The 16,724-nt window shown below is 36.6% G+C and overlaps 1 protein-coding gene across 2 annotated transcripts in view; it reads right to left on the minus strand.

The window, feature by feature from the left end:
• The window catches only part of SLCO1B3 (solute carrier organic anion transporter family member 1B3), a 62,492-nt gene that overhangs the window by 12,816 nt on the left and 32,952 nt on the right, over positions 1 to 16,724 (minus strand). Inside the window, exons 9-14 of one of the 2 annotated variants that reach the window (XM_037845246.1) lie at positions 15,078 to 15,320; positions 10,967 to 11,131; positions 9,430 to 9,622; positions 6,617 to 6,782; positions 4,323 to 4,507; positions 1,807 to 1,827 (exon numbers count right to left, since the gene is read on the minus strand). In XM_037845246.1, the coding sequence (XP_037701174.1) occupies positions 1,807 to 1,827; positions 4,323 to 4,507; positions 6,617 to 6,782; positions 9,430 to 9,622; positions 10,967 to 11,131; positions 15,078 to 15,320 (973 nt within the window). The remainder of the gene's footprint in view (positions 1 to 1,806; positions 1,828 to 4,322; positions 4,508 to 6,616; positions 6,783 to 9,429; positions 9,623 to 10,966; positions 11,132 to 15,077; positions 15,321 to 16,724) is intronic. The other variant, XM_037845245.1, reaches the window with a different exon arrangement.

Below are 16,724 nucleotides of genomic sequence, written 5' to 3' on the forward strand. Positions count from 1 at the left end.
TAAAAAAAGTTCCAAGGTACTCCCCTCATTTGGGCTGTTTTGAATGAACATTTGATTACTTATAAGCTCACCATAGGCCTCACATCCCTCAGTCATAGAAGCAGCACACGATTTCCAGATCATCTCTGGGTTCCAGGGCCCTTACTTCCACATGGTTTGCTACATCCCTTAATCCGACCCAGTCAACTACTCCTTTTCTGTTATGCAAACCCTTCCTTGTGCCCCCTGGAATTTATAATTTCTTATCAGAAAAATCCTCAGATCCTAAATTCTTGGCAGTCCCTTCACTTTCTTTATCTAAACAAAGCCTGGCTGCCCCTAATGAATCTTCCTATGCAATTTTCTCAAGTGAAGGCTGTTCTTCTCCCACAGACTGGGTATATGGCCTGAAGTCTGGGTATCCTTCTTCTTGCTTAAAATTTTTTTTTTTTTTTTTTCACTGCTTCTGGATGAATCCCTCCTCACTCAAAACCTCTAGCTCCCTGAAAAGGTGCACCATCATAATACACAATTCCCCAACTCCTTGTGGCAGTTAGCTATAGACCATCATCACTCCCCATGGTCCTTGACGATTTTAGTGCTGGGCTCTTTGTCATTGTGTCCAAAACTATTCCTGGTTATTTTAACAATCATGTAGACCATCCCAGTGCTCTAACCTCCCAGTTCCTTGATCATTTCACTTCAATGGTCTTATTTCTGCCCCCACACTGCCACTCCCACATCACAGCAATCAATGTATAGTGTTCTTAATTCTAGTTTTAGGCATCCTACTCTTCCAAACCACCTCCTATCTTAAGTTCACTCCCTCTAATACACCAACTGCAGCAGCACCTTGGCACCCCAAGGGTCTTCAGGCCCTTGACTTCACTCCCCTTTTCTTGAGCAATCTCCACACCTAGGCTTTGCTCTCTTCCTCACAGAGCAAACTTCAATCCCAAGATCTCTCATCACAATCACTGCTTTGTATACTCTGGACTTTCTTGTCCTTCTCATTTCTTTTTGTACTAGAAAGCGAAAATGCTTTCATCTGAACCTCTGCCTTTTCTGCACCCATACCCATGTTAAATAGGCTGGAGAAAACCACTCAAACATGCTGACTGGGCTCATTTTAAATTCACAAGTACAAACACTAAGTGGGCCTCTCATACAATCCTGTTAGATCTTATTAATTTTTCCTTTGTTTTCTTTCTCAAAAATCAAGATTACTATTTCACATTTCCTGATTTCACATCAAGCCTCTTCCTTGTCTTCTCCTCACTCCCAGCTGTTCACCTTACCTTTTATTTAATAGAGGAAATGAGGCAGTCAGAAAATAATTTCCATACCTTTGCACCACTATAGTTGCTCATTTACTTGCCTCTGTGCCGTTGTACTCACACAGCCTGAATAAATTTGCTCCTCCAAAAACCTTATGAGCTTGACTTTATCTATGACTTACAAATGAGGAAACTGGTTTTTGAAAAAATAGTCACATTGCTAGGAACTAACAGAACTAATATGACCCAGGTCTGTCTGATCGCGATGTCTGGACTGAATTCTCAACTGTGCTGCTTAACTACTTTCCATAGTTTTTGTGCTTCGCTTCTGTCACCATCCAGTGTTTCTTCTGAATGTCAGATTGTTTGTGACGTTATCACTGATATCTAATAAGTATTTCAGACTTACAAGTATAGAAAATATTTTTGCTTCTCCATGTCCTTCAACCTACCCTTCCCTAGTCTTCCCCATTTTGTACAAAAGGACTGCCATCCCCCCCGAGACTTGGATTGTCTTGAAATTCTCTCTTATATGCCACATTTAACCCACCAGCAAATCCTTTGGCTCTGCCTTAAGGAAAAGGAAAAAAAAAAAAAAAAAGAAAGAAAGAAAGAAAGAAAAATTAAGAACCAGAGCATTTCCCAGTTCCTTTACCATTACCATCCTAGATCAAGTTCAAGCCTCCATCATGCAACAGCTATCATAGCTTCCTGTTTTCCCGGATTGCATTCTTGTCTCCCCAAACATCCACAGAGCAGTCAGGGTGATCCTCCAATTATGCCAGTCAATTGTATAATTCTAATGTTCAAGCCCCTCTGTTGGCTTCTTAACAAACTTAGAATAAACTCAGAAGTCTTTACCATGACCCACAGATCTCAAAAATGATCTGGGCCACACCCCTCTCCCCCTGTACTTTTTACCTCTTTCCTCCCCCCACTCTCCTAACCTTTTCTGTGTCAGGTGTGCAACACCTTAGGGCCTTTATCTTTGCTGCTGCCCTTGCCAGGATTGTGTTTCTCTCTCCCCATATCAGCATGGCTTGTGCCCTTACTTCATTCAGGTCTCTTATCAAATAATTCCCAATACATGGTCTCTGAACTAGTACCTCTTACCTCTGTTTTTCCTGTTTTCTTACCCTGATTTACTTTTCTTATTGAACACTACCCATATTTTACATATTTACTTGCTTATTTGATTCTTATTTCTCCCCCTACACCCATCCACTGCCCCCATTCCCTCTGGAGTATCAGCTAATGAACGCAGGTCCTTTATCACTTTTGTTCACCATTGTACCTTCAGTGCCTAGAACTGTGCCTGACATCTATAATGAACATATTGAATGAGTGAATAGCATCACCCCTGTTCAGTCTATTTTTAGCAGTAGCCTTATGGTATAAGTGTTAGAAAATCATTACTAGATCGAAATTTATATTTTGGTTGTATAGCCTGCTTCTTTTAACAAAATCAAAGGGTATGATAGATCAATAAATTTTTTTTAACAATTGGTAGATTGATCTTAACCACTTTCTTTAATACAATAAAATGTAGCTATCATCAAGGATGGAGAATAGATTGCCAAAACTGTCTTTCTCTTCATGAAAGAATTTAATTAAGAAGTTAAAACTTAAGATGGAAACTAGTTTGGAGTTTTGAGATGATTTCCTGTGATTTAGTGAATCTGTACTTTGGCAGACATGGAAAGCTTCACTTTCGGAATAGACAACACTTTATATTAAGGTGGAGCTATATCTGGAATAAATTAGGATAAATAATTTGATAAGATTTGGAGTCAGAATAGACTTTAATAACTATAGACAAGATTCCTGAGGTCTATACTCATTTTAACAAAAGTTAATAACACATTTGCTTTGCTTTTCCTCCACGTCATGCTGTTGGCTGTCACTGAACTCGTGGTTAACTACCCAGGTTTTAGCTGTTAAGCCAGGTCACTATACTTATACACGTATATTTGTACGACCCACGTGCCAGTATTTACATGCTCTCAGTTTTAGGTGATTAATTGATTAACTTAGCCAGTATGGCTTGTATCATCTGTTCCTCTCCTAACTTGCCAACCTTATCTTGTCCACACTCCTGTAACCCAGTAGGTTCCTGCTAAGGGCCTTCTTGTTATTCCTCAAAAAACACCAGCCCTTTCCTACCTCAAGGCACTGGAGCCTGGACCCCCTCTATGAAAAGCCCTTCAATTTGTTAACTTGAATTTATTCCCTGGGTCTTTAGGTTAAATCTCATTTCTTTTTGAGAAGTACACTCTAAGACCACCTTCTTCCAACCTCTCAGCTCAATCCTAAATCCACTTTCTCTTTTTATTCCCTTTAACAGCATTCTTTTCTTTTTCCTTAAAAGAACTAATGCCACTTTGTAATTATATGTGTATTTTAAGATTATGTATCTCATTTCAGTTTTTCCTGACATCCTCCAAGCTGTATGACAGGAGGTATAGTGCCTGTTTTATTCACCACAAAATATTCTTCATCAAGCACAGCACTTTGTCGTAATATCTGAGTAATGAGTGAAGAAAAGAATGAATTCTGCTCACATATTTTTCTCTTTTCTTCTAGGGTATTATAAGAGATTACTAGGTCAAAAATTAATCTGAAGCTGAATTAAAAGCTTTGGAATATCATTATAGAGTGAAGTTTATATTATACAATCTGGTTCCCAAATGTTTTCTTTCCCAATGAAATCAGTATGATTCATCCTGGCAGGTCCACCAGGGTGCAGGGCATCTTGAAATCAAAGGTTCTTTTTGAAACATAGAGCAGTTGTTTGATGATTGAGGCAAATGTCAACCAGCCTGTACCTTAAAATTCTTGTTAAGCGGAGAAAAAATGGGACCTACATTTTGTAATGAAAGAATAAAAGGCAAAATGATTATCAATTATGGTATTCAAGTATCACAATAATCCGAAAATAATGGATTCTTGGAAAATTAAAATGTAATAAATTATAAATTTGAGTTCCAAATATGAAAAAATATGTACAATGTTTGGTGTGTTTATAGTTTAATATATATGAACATGCTTTTAAAAAGTCATACTCACTTAAAAACTAGCATGGTCAGTGGGACGCTTCCTGTCGCATAGGCAAAAGACTGCACGGTTTGCATTGTCATATAAATGTAAAATTTTCTTGTACAGTCATCACTTCTTGGACATTCACCCAAACGGGCTGAGTTATTTCTGTTCTGGGAACCAGTTGCTTCCACACAACTACAGTTATGAAACACCTAAAAAATGGTTTTTGAAATAGAACAGAATATAGAATATAACAGAATATATACAACAGGGCCATAAAAACATTTATTTTATGTTTCATTTATTCAAACTAAAATAATTACGATAAAAACACAATTGCTTGTTAGTTGAAAGACACATTGTTCTCCTGGAATCCTTTCTAAATGAGCAAGGAAATGTAATCCATTATTAACATTTAATTTATTCCTAATTTTTAAATTAGGAAAGGATTTAAGAGATTAGTGTCTGAAACGCTGCATAAAATTTTCTCACTAGTATGAATTATTACTTTTACTTCCTCTAACACACCTATGAATGCTATTTAACAACTGCTACTAAATGTCAGAGACATGACCAGGGAGGAATAACCAAGAAAATCCAGAAAACATGGCAGTTTGGGAGGGCCCCAAACTTAGATCTAGAGCTACCCATTGGAATGGGATAGAGTCTAGGGGAAATGGAGCCAGGCAGGGTGGCTGGAATTCTACTTGGGTGGACCAGCACAACATCTAAGAGCTTAAATATAGATTATTGGATGTTTTCACTAGAGAGGTTCAGCACATCAGGATGCCCTGACTACTGGTGACAGTACAGAAGGGGAAAATTTAGGAAAAAAATGATTTTAGAGCTTTAATCCATCAGGCAGTTTATGTAGATAGGTGATTTTATAAATTCTGTTCTGAGTTTGGGCTAAACTCAGATTCAAAGGAAATTCGTCCTGAAACTCAGTGCTAAAGACTAATTACTGAAGGAGGATTTAAGGAAGAATTTGAATCCATATTTATCTGTCTCTACCAATCTTTACTTTTTCAGTAGGAATAAAATGGGATGTTCCTTATGGAGCAAGCATATTGGCCAGTAAATCCAGAGACATTATTCTGAGTGGTTTTGATGGAATGATTGATCACTAAGGATTTGATAAAAGAACTCCTAGTAGCCCCCAAATGGTAGAGTTATTGTCAGTATCAAGATGATGTCTCCATGGTAGATGGAGCTTCTTTGGATTCTAACATTAAGTCTACCTCAGGCATTCACTAGTGGACAAAGTGGAATCATGGACTAATGGGGCACTCTCAGTGGAAGGCACTGAGCCCATGAATGTGAGATGTGGGCTTTTACCTACAGTCTTTGGGGCCATAGTTGTGCAAGTTTATTAAAATTGTGGCTGAGCTTCAAAGAATCTAGGATGTTTTATTCTTCAAAGTTCTCAGTGTCCTTCAATACTTTAATTTGTAGGACAATGGCCAAGAGAAAGATGGAAAAAGCTTGAAAATCAAACACGGAAATGTTTGGTACAGAGCAAGGATCATAGCCGATTATATTGCTAATGTCGATGATAGGAAAAGAGCCCAGGAAGTGGTTAAGCAACTTTGTTACGTTGGGTGGATTCAAGCTGGATTGGAGGATATCATGTCTGATCCCCAAGAACTGGAAGTATCCCAGGAAACTTGGGAGAATCCACAGTATACATGGAAGGAAATGTTTTGTGTGAATAAGGAAATGGCATTTCTAGGACGATGTTGACAAGAGGTAAGCAGGATACTAAGTTATCTTGGGTGGGATAGGTGCCAGTTTTGGAGAAATCAAAATTGTGAAACAAGAACTGAACATAATGCTTTGTTTAATATCTTGGAATGTCAACAGGATAGTGATCAGAGCAAAATTAGTTAGATTTATATATAAAATTTGTCCTGGAAAGGCAGGTTATGCTGTCAAAGGGTTAGGTGAGGATTTTGCCTTAACTTCTTAAGTACCTCCACCTTAGGGAAATCATACCCTTTAGTCAATGAAGTACTTCCTAGAGACCTTAAATGCATTCAGATTTCAAAAGGTGATATTCTTAAAATCTTAGGTGGGTAAAGTGGGGTAACCTTATATTAGAACCAAGCAACAGAAAAACCTTCTTGTTTATTAATCAGGTTTTTATATGTGGCCTTGTTTACACGACATCACAGTCATGATAATGACAGACAACTCTGGGAATCTTTTTCTTTTATCCTTTTACTGGAGAGCCTAGTTATAGAAAAATTTGATAAATAATTGCTAAATCAAATCTGTGATTTTGATGCACGGGAGGAGAGAAAGTAAACAATAATACTCACTGTAGACCTTTTCTTGCCTTCCAAAGATTTGCATCCTGCTAGACAAGGTGATATATAAGTTATCCCATTGTCTCCACAGACTGGTTCCCAATGACTTTCATCACAATTGCAGTCTGAGTTGCAATAAGAAAGTGGTACATTTGTATGAGATTCCACTGGATTATTTCTGCAAATATATAATAGATGTATATATAGAGAGAGGAGAGAGGGACAGAGGGAGGAGAGAAATAAGGAAAAGGTTTGTGCTTTAATTAAAGAAATTTGCTAAGTGATGAGCCAAAATTTCCAAGTTTTTAAAAAATTCTTTTTAACTTTTTCACTATTCATCTTTACCAAGACATAAATTATGTAACCTAGGAAAAGTAGAACTTAAAAGAGAAACGAAAATGGATAGGTAAGACTTAGAAAAGAGGTCTTTGTGGCTCTACCGAGACATTTCACATTAGCTAAGTCACTTCATTTTTCTGGGACCTGCTTTCTTTTCAACAAGGTAATGGCATTAGTCAGGGGTTCCTTCCAGCTCACTGTAAAGTCCTGTGAATCTCTGAATGTTAAGTAACTAGGTTGAATTTAAAAATCTATATTTTTAACTACAGAAGAAAAGAATTTGACATAGTTAAAGCAAGGCCCTGAAGGATCAAATTAGAAAAATCAAGAATAATAGAATAAATTTATAAAGATTAGGAAGTCTCCATATAGTTTTCAATAAAACTACAATAGACTTTTTAATTTACTTTATGGTTATAAGTTATAATTTTATAACATGGATAAATTACAAAGCAGTGGTATTTGTGTAATTTTATGCTTATAGATTTTAGAACATTTTTTCCTTTTGGCAGCAATCTTTATAATAATTGGGAATTGATTATTTGGGAATTGATAAATTACCTCTGAATGAACAAGTAATTGAGATGAAAAAAGAAAGAAGTAAACTCAGAAATTCAGAAATTATCGGTAATCTTAACCAAAAAAGCATCTAATAACAAGTAACACTTGAAGACATATCACAGGAAGTAGTTCAGCAGCACAATTGAGAAATCAGTCCAGACATTGCAGTCAGACAGGCCTATGTTCACGTTAGTTCAGTACTTCCTAGCAATATGACTATTCTTTCAAAAATCAGTTCCCTCATTTGTGAATCATAGATAATAATGTCGACCTCCTAGAGTTCTTTGGGGAGCAAATATATTCAGTAGTTCTCAAACTTTCTAGTCTCAGGAGATCTTCGTATTAAGAACCACTCCCCACCCTGCCCAAAGGTTCTTTGTTTGAATTATATCTATTAAGAGAATGAGAATGAAAAAGGCAAATCACATCTTAGTGTTATCATAAAAAAGCTTTGAATTCAGGGACCCCTGAAGAGGTCTCAGGGACCTCCAAGGGCCCTCAGACAGTGTTCTGAGAACCTCTGCACTAATTCATATCTTAAAAACTTATCCCACTGAATAGCCTTTCACAAATGTTCAATAAATTATATCTGTTATTTGCTATCCGGGGACTATGAGTTCCACAAAGGAATGGACGTATTCTACAAATCTTCTTGGCCTCTCACGAGGTACTCAATTAAATTTTGTTGAGTGAAAAACATCCCGTAGAACTCCAGCTACCTTATTTTAAATTGATGGCACAGTTGCTATACTTGTTTTTAGGAAACTAGCTTTAGGCTAAAGGCTGGCTTGACAACCAGGGAGCAGGGAGCCCCTAGAACAAAACAAGTCACAATTTCCCTGGATCTTAATTAATGAAGGAAGAAGAAATAAGAGAGATGGGATGTGTGATATCTAAGGTTCTTTTATTTCTAAATTTCAATGTTCTAGGTACTCTGTGTTTTGATTTACTAGAGTGAGTGGTAGTGAGTGGTAGAGGACAGGGATGACTAACCTCAATCAGGATCAGGAGAATACTTCAAGACTATCATGGCAAGCCTCCAAGAACAGGATGTTGTATAGGTAAGGAAATATGGGAAGATTTGACAAGTTTGAATGGTCAGAGTCAACAAGAAGCAGCAACTAGTGAGCATGATTACTGAACTATGATATGAAGACCTTTGCTTATTGTTTGAATGTGAACCTTCCTAAGCTTAAGTTGTTGGTATAGATTCAGGAGAGGAGAAGTCTGCACAGGAATTTTGTCTCTGATTTGATGCTCAGGCCATAGTGCTAAGAATACTTCACAATATTTGATAATAATAGAAAAGTAAAGGTTTTCCAGGTCTAATATGCAATTATATATAGGAGCTTTATTAATTCTACTTCTAATGAAGACTACCAGAAGAACCAGTATTTGCTTGCAGAAAAGGAGAATTTAGTACAACATAAAGTGTTTTCTTATAATGATCATGTTAAGCATCAAAATGAACTAGAGATTTAAGGCCGTTCAGTCACTTATGGAGAATGTTATTTCTGTTTCTTTTGTCATCCATCCAAGATTGCAGTGGTTAAAACTAAGAGTTTTGGAATCAAACACTCCAACTTTGAGTCAAACTCTTAACATTGCGACCCATGTAATCTGTGTGCTTCTTTGAGCCGAACTTGTCATATTTATAAATTGGGATAAAAGTACTCACCACCCATTGTAAGCACCCCATAAATGATAGCTATCATTATAACAACCTATGTTGCTTTTCTTTGAGGAGAGAATATAAGGAGGGCTTTTTGAGGTTTCAAGAAATGGTTATTTTAAAAATTTGTAAGTTGAAATTTCTCTCAATAAAAAAGACAGTTTAGTTAAAATTGCTATCTGCCCTGTTTTCTCTACAGTCTTTTGCTCAGATAGTTTATACATCATGCAATTGGTAAGTGATTTGTACAAACCCATCATAGGTCAAGGTTAGGCCAGCAACTGATTTGTCGCAGATCATCACAAAATCTAGCAGTTGAAATAGGTAGCCCACCGTCATGGCAAAAAAGCCTAATTTGGCAATTCCAACCAAGGAAAGTTTGAATTTTTTAATGACATATCCTCCTGTAAATATCCCAGTCGCAATTATAGGTATGGTTGAAATTCCTAGAAATAAAAGAAGGGAAAAATGTAATAATGTGTTGTTTTTTTTTTTTTTTCTGATGTGTCTTTATGTATGAAACACAGCTTACATCACCCAAATTCATCTGATCTTATTATTCTCATGTAGGGGGATGGAGGCCAGGATAGAGAGGATGGGGTGGGCCAGTGTATTATATAGGAGAGACAAAAAGAATTCCTTCCTGCAAATACTGAGGATTTGGTCTCCCCAGAAGTTGAATATTTTTCTTTATTTTTTTTTCTTGGAAAACAACAACAAATATATCATCTTCCTGCATATGAGACTTTAATTCTATCATCTAAATTCCCTCAATCTCTTCCAAATGAAGAGTTCTAACCCTCTAGAACCTCACTTCAAATTTGTCTGGTACTTCACAATTGAATATTTAAATTAATATCTCTTCCTTATCCAAACAAGCATATACCCCAAGATGTTAAACAGGCCTATATAAGGAGTTAAAAATGATTGGCTCTTAATAACTTTTCCATTTCATTGTCATGCAAGAGTTATTAAAGATGAGGATACCTCTGACAAAAAAATTCAGACTGAGAACTTTCTGGGAGTCAAAACTTAACCTTTATGGTCTTAACTTTTATCTTAAGATCAACAGGGCAGTCATACTGAAATCTTATCAGTGCTTTTGTTTTCATATTATTGTTTTCCTGTTATTTATGACTCAGTCACATACCACTTGATAAATTCAGTTTCATTCACCAAATATTTGAGTTTCTACAATGTACTGACTACCATACTGGTCAATATATGGCTCTTAAAAATCTTACAGTGGGAGCAGGAGAGGGGTTCAGAATGATATGAGAAAGACTTTCATCAATAACGAGATCTCAGTACCCACTGGAAATAGATAACAGTGTAAAACCTCTCTATAGTATGGTATTTGTTTTGAATTGTGCAAATATTGGTAATGTGTTTTGATTGCTACTCCTTTTGGAAACATCAATGTCCTATTTTTTCTAAGTAGTTGAGTCCTGATTTCAATTTCCATGAATTATGGGAGAATAATGATTACATTACAACATCATTTATCTCAGGGACTCAGCACTAAATTATAAGAGCTAATTATGTAGATACCGTGTTCATTCATACACAACATTTCCTTTAGGAACAGATCTGCCATATAACATGAGATGCAACTTTGAATGTAGAACAATAATGATTATCACAAGATTGATATGGTTTGCAAAAGCATAAATGGAAATTGTTTATTAAAATATTAAGTTGCCTTCGCAACAAAATGAGACTGTCAGTCACTTGGATCCCAACTACATGGTAATGTATTGCTTGTCAAACAGCTAAACAATAAGTCTTACCAAGCAAAAAGTTAGCCTCAGCTATTGACCGACCAAACTGTTGTTCCACATATTTGAAGACGTAAGTAATTGAACCAATAAAGCTGCTTATGTGTAGCAGGGTCACAAACAAGAAAATAACATATAGAATGTTGGTAAGGATGGTTTTCAAGGACTGGAAGAAACCTATAACAATATTAAAAAAAAAGAAAATGTTATGCATCTTAAATCTATATTAATATCTTAATTTTACAAATACAACAAATTACATAAGATTCGAAATTATATAAATACATAACAGAGTGAGACTACCCTGTAATCCTACTCTCAACAGTTTTTTTAGATATATTCCTTCAGTTTTTCCCATATGTACGTTAATGTTCATTTAGTTCATTTTTTGCCTCAAATGGGATCATGCATCCATACTATTTTTCAGTTTGTTCCCTTCATAGTTGGTTATTCTTGTCATGCTACCACATAATTGCATACATCATTTATTCATTCATTCAGAAATATTTGGTTTTCTGTTAGGTACCAGGCAATGTGCTAGGCCCTGGAGAAAAAAAATGAATAAGAACAACATTATTATTAGTAATAGTAATAATATAAATAATAACATATTACTTCATGTTCTAGTTTGCTAATGCTGTGGAATGCAAAACACCAGAGATGGATTGGCTTTTATAAAAAGGGGGTTTATTTGGCTATACAGTTACAGTCTTAAGGCCATAAAGTGTCCAAGGTAACACATCAATAATCGGGTACCTTCACTGGAGGATGGCAAATAGCATCCGGAAAACCTCTGTTAGCTGGGAAGGCACATGGCTGGCGTCTGCTCCAAAGTTCTGGTTTCAAAATGGCTTCTCCCAGGACATTCCTCTCTAGCAAGCTTGCTCCTCTTCAAATAACATCACTCACAGCTGCACTGCGTTCAGTCTCTTTGAGTCAGCATGTTTTATATGGCTCCACTGATCAAGGCCCACCCTGAATGGGTGGGGTCACACCTCCATGGGAGTATCCCACCAAAGTCACCACCCACAGCTGGGTGGGGCACATTCCAAGCAAATCTAACCAGCACCAAAACGTCTGTCCCACAAGACCACAAAGATAATGGCATTTGGGGGACACAATACATTCAAACTGGCACACTTCATAATCTAATTAAGTAGAAATTTACCTTAAACATAGCCTAATCTAAAACTCACAGAAATAAAACTATCAAGTTTCAAAAATCTTAAAGATTATTTTAGTTGCAGGATTCACATTTCTCGTTTCCTGAAATTTAGCTTTTCTACTGTAAAATACTGTTTCAGTAAATCTGGCAGCATTATAAATCACCTTTCTTAAGATGTAAGAAGGAAAAGCAGGAGAAAATAATGTCTCAAGTGACATTATTGCAGTAACAGAAGAGCAACCTATGCCCACAGACAGGTGTGTAACAAATTCATAACCTCTGTGCATGGCAGAGGTTTGGGTCTGGGATCACCAAGTCAGTCAGCTGTAATAGGAGTTAAGAATGGAAGAAACTACCTAGAAAAACAGTAGGAAGTATCAGAGTCAGACTGCAGCAACACAGAACAATATGGTTATTGAAAGATGGGTGATACAGAGTGTGAATGATCTTGCTCTGTAGATCTCTAAAGGTTTCCATTAGATATGATGTGGAAAGCCAATAGTTATCTAAGAAATAGTTTTATATGCTTCTAATATGAAGAAAAGGGAGTTAGGGCAAAGGGCACAGAAGAGGAAAAGAGGTAAATAAATGTATAGCAGGAGTAAACCTTTAAAATAGGCCCAATTGATGAACTTCTCTCTAGAGAGCTCCCCAGTTAGGAAGGACCCCTGACTTTTGAGGCATTGTTGAGTGAGTTGTTATCTTTGATCAAGATAAATGGAGTGAGTCTATGGATTTACCAAATTATTGACTCTTTCAGGTAGTTGGGAACCTGGATGTCATCCAGTCGGAACTTCTTCCACATAATCATGATCCACTTTATATTAGTCTCAATAAATGGTTCAATAAACAACTCCGGTGACAAGAAGCAACTCACCCCATTTTGGGGCAGTTCTCATTGTTCATAAGTTGTCTTTGTAATGAACTGAATTTTTCCTTCCTGGCTTTCTAACCATTAGTTTTGGTTCTGCTCAAGAGCATATAGAACTAATCTTTACTTCTGATGAAACATTCTTGGTTATTTCACCCATTCCTAACAGGCATATAATTAAGGGTCTCTTTACTATTTTGGTCACTATCCTACAACATAGTTGGAAACATAGATGATGTTTAAAATTGTTTCCAGAGTAGGTCCTACTTTTGCATCTTCATTATCCTCTTCATTCTTGGGCTTGCAATCAAGAGTGGCCCTTATGGATTTTTCACACAATCCACTAATTTTTATAGATTTGATCTAGTAGATGAGAAACATAGCATATACCAAATGAAAATTTCTTGGTGTGCTATTTTTAGTATGTTAAATTTCAAAAAACTTCTAACTAAATGTTGTGCTGTCAAATGTTTAACAACTGATTCTCTGGGGGAAACAAGCCCTGATTTGTAGTAGTTGCTGATTTCCATGATAATACATCATGGTGAATCCTCCCATCAGAGCCAATTTCAAGCTTCCAACATAGCTGAAAAGTTAGCAATTCTGTCTCAAGAACCAATACAAACTGGCTTAAGAACACCACTGCTCTTGGATTAGAGTGAGGGGGGAGTAGAAGGTAACAAAAATGGTGAGTGGAAGAATTGATGAAAGAGGGAACTTGGGCTACACCTGAGAATCTTTAATCTCACTTTGACTTAAAGTTGCAAGTTTGGGCAAAGGTTTACTCGTTGCTCTGCTTTGGCTTTTACTAATTCACCATTTCTTTGTAATCTTAAAATTGCTGCTCTCAACACCTCATTGTTTCAACTATGGTGCTCTGGCTGCTGCTGGATCATTCCCCAGACTATTGATCCTCACTGATTCTCCATTCTCTTCTCATGTTTGAAAGAGAAGGCATAGGGAATGGCAGAGAATCTTCAGCCCATGACTGAGTTCAATAATCTTAACTATTACTGTTTCTTCCACTTCATTTTTTGAAGATTTAGTCAGGCAGTATTTTTTTCTATGCAATTTCCAAGAAAATAATCTTACTCTGATTACCTAGAGGGAAACTTCCTTTGACTTCCTTTCTCCCTACTTTGTCCCTCCACCCGAGAATAGTTCTGTTGTTCACCGTTTAAGCTCTCATAGTTCCTTATTTGACTTTACCTTAGTTCTTAAAACACTGTGTTGCAATTGCATATTTACTTTTTGGTATCACCACTAGATTGTAAATTCTTAGAAAACAGAGTATTAAGGATTGCATTGAGTCCCTCATAAAAGACATGTTCAGGCCCTAGTCCCTAATCCTGTGGTTGTGAACTTTATTAGTTAAGGTGTGCCCAAACTGAATGAGGGTGGGCCTTAATCCATTATGGCTGAAGTCTAAGGAAATTAGACACAGAAGGAAAAAGCCATTAGGAGGAACTGAAAGCCAAAAGTCAGCTGGAACCCAGAAAATAAAGGAGAGGACATCATCATATGAAAGGAAAGCAGGAAACCCAAGGATTGCCTGCCAGCCAGCCATGACACTACTAACCCTGGGAGAAAACCAGCCTTCAAGCCTCTGAAACCATAAGCCAATAAATTCCCATTGTTTAAGCCAACTCATTGTGTGGTATTGGTCATAGCTGCCAGGAAACTAAGACACAGGTGCAATATTCTTTCTCCAAGGCGTGCATGGTGTCTGGTACCACTTATTTAAATGAATGAATGAAACATTATTCTTGCTTTCACCCTCAGAGTTTACACTATATAATTTTGAAATGGATGTATACTCTTTAGCTTATAAGTAACATTTGCAGCCTTTGGTTTCTCCCTGCTAAAGATCACAAACCTCATCATATTTTCTTCAGACAATTGGTATGTACTCGGAAAATATTTACCAATTTTAATGGGAGTCATAGAAAAATAATTCAGCTAAATTTAGTACAAGGAAAGCTAACTACTCCACATGATTTGGATATGATTTATCATTTTGGAATACCCACTCCTCTGTTCCACTGGAATTATCAATCCTGAGTTGACTATAAATTTGAAATACTTACCAGTTATATTTCCAGTAACATTTTGCTCATGGTTGGCTAATTTAGCTGTTTGATTCCTTTCTCCATTTGTTTTGGATCCATGCAAAGATACTGAAACTTTCCTTTCTTTCTGTGGTTTATTAAGATTTGAGGAAATGGAAAAGAATGGTATAGAAGAAATAATGGCGACTAATCCAGCCACAAGGAAGCCAAGCCACCAAGCACCAACCCAAGTAGAGTCCTTAGGAGTTATTCTAATACTGCCTAGAATAAAGAATTAGAAAGAAAAAGCCAGTCAAAATCAAGTTTGAAATGCAGTAAATTATGGGTATGAATGAGAATGATTGCTGTCCTCCATTGATGAAGAAAGTAAACTACATTCAATTCTAAAATTCGATTTTCTTTTTTTCACACTTTGTCACCTCTGAAATCAAGATGAGTCTGATGGTTGATAACAGCTTACAACTGCTGTTGATCTGAGGTCAGTCATGGCATTGTTGTCATTGCCTAAGCATGAGAGAACTTGGTGGCTTTTCTTATTGACATGAGTAGACAACTGCCATCACTGGATATTTAAACCTGCAAACCACTTAAGAACTATTTATGGAAGGAATAAGAATCCCTCTTGTCTGTAAACTTCTATTGGCCCCTTTTTCTGAGCTCAAGAAAGCTCCAGCATTGAAAGTTTATAGAGTTTGTGAGAAATTCTCAAAGCCAATAATGGAGCAGGATTTCCAGAAACCCTGCATTTTAACTTTCTTGATGGCAGGCACAGAGGATGATATTGGTGGAAAAATACAAACAATGAGAATCTGAGTTTAAAACTAACCCAGAAGATTTGGGCTCTAAATTTTAGGAATAATTAGACATTTTATTTCAACCATATTTTCCTTGTAATAATAGGAGTGATACGTAAACTCTACATTTAAAAGGGCAAATGAGCTGTTTCAAACAATATAAAAAAACTTCTTAAGTAATAAAAAAGCACCCACACCCATTAGAGAAGTTTGAAGCACAATTTAAATGGTGCCATTACTCTTCCATCTATAAGAAAATGCATTGGCATAAGTAAATATTGACTGAATGTATAGCTATATAGAGATAAATTATTCATTCTATTTACAGGATTGGTTTTCAAGTCTTCCCAGAGCTGGGTTTAAAATTGATTTACATGATCACATTGTTCCATAGTCAACAACTTAGATAAACTCCAGGAAATGATTGGTTAAATCAATGACTTTGTCTACAGGCTACTATTCATCCTCTGTTGGAGATGTCATGCTGATGACATGTTTCCTGTTCTACTGTTGGCCTACACATATAAGAACTAGAGGTCATAACCTATCTAGATATAGTTTGCCAAAGTGTTTTCCATGGCCCACATGTTGTCTCAAAATTTGGAAAATTCCACATAATAACCTGTTATTCTGGATTTTCTTGAAAACCAATCAAAAGATCTTATCAATTCTGGGCCCAAGTTTCTCCATGAAAAGAATAGACTGGGGCTGTGTTGCACATGCACTTTGTGGGGTGGTGGGGGTAGAAAAAGGGAAGTAGTTCACCACCAACTCTTCCCAGTCCACCCACCATACCCTATTTTTCTACCCTGGACACTTATGATCCCTCTTTGGTTCCTATGGGCATCAGAGTTTGCCAAAATGTAATTTA

Source organism: Choloepus didactylus, chromosome 8 (genome assembly GCF_015220235.1).
Source record: "Choloepus didactylus isolate mChoDid1 chromosome 8, mChoDid1.pri, whole genome shotgun sequence".
Lineage (NCBI taxonomy): Eukaryota > Metazoa > Chordata > Mammalia > Pilosa > Megalonychidae > Choloepus > Choloepus didactylus.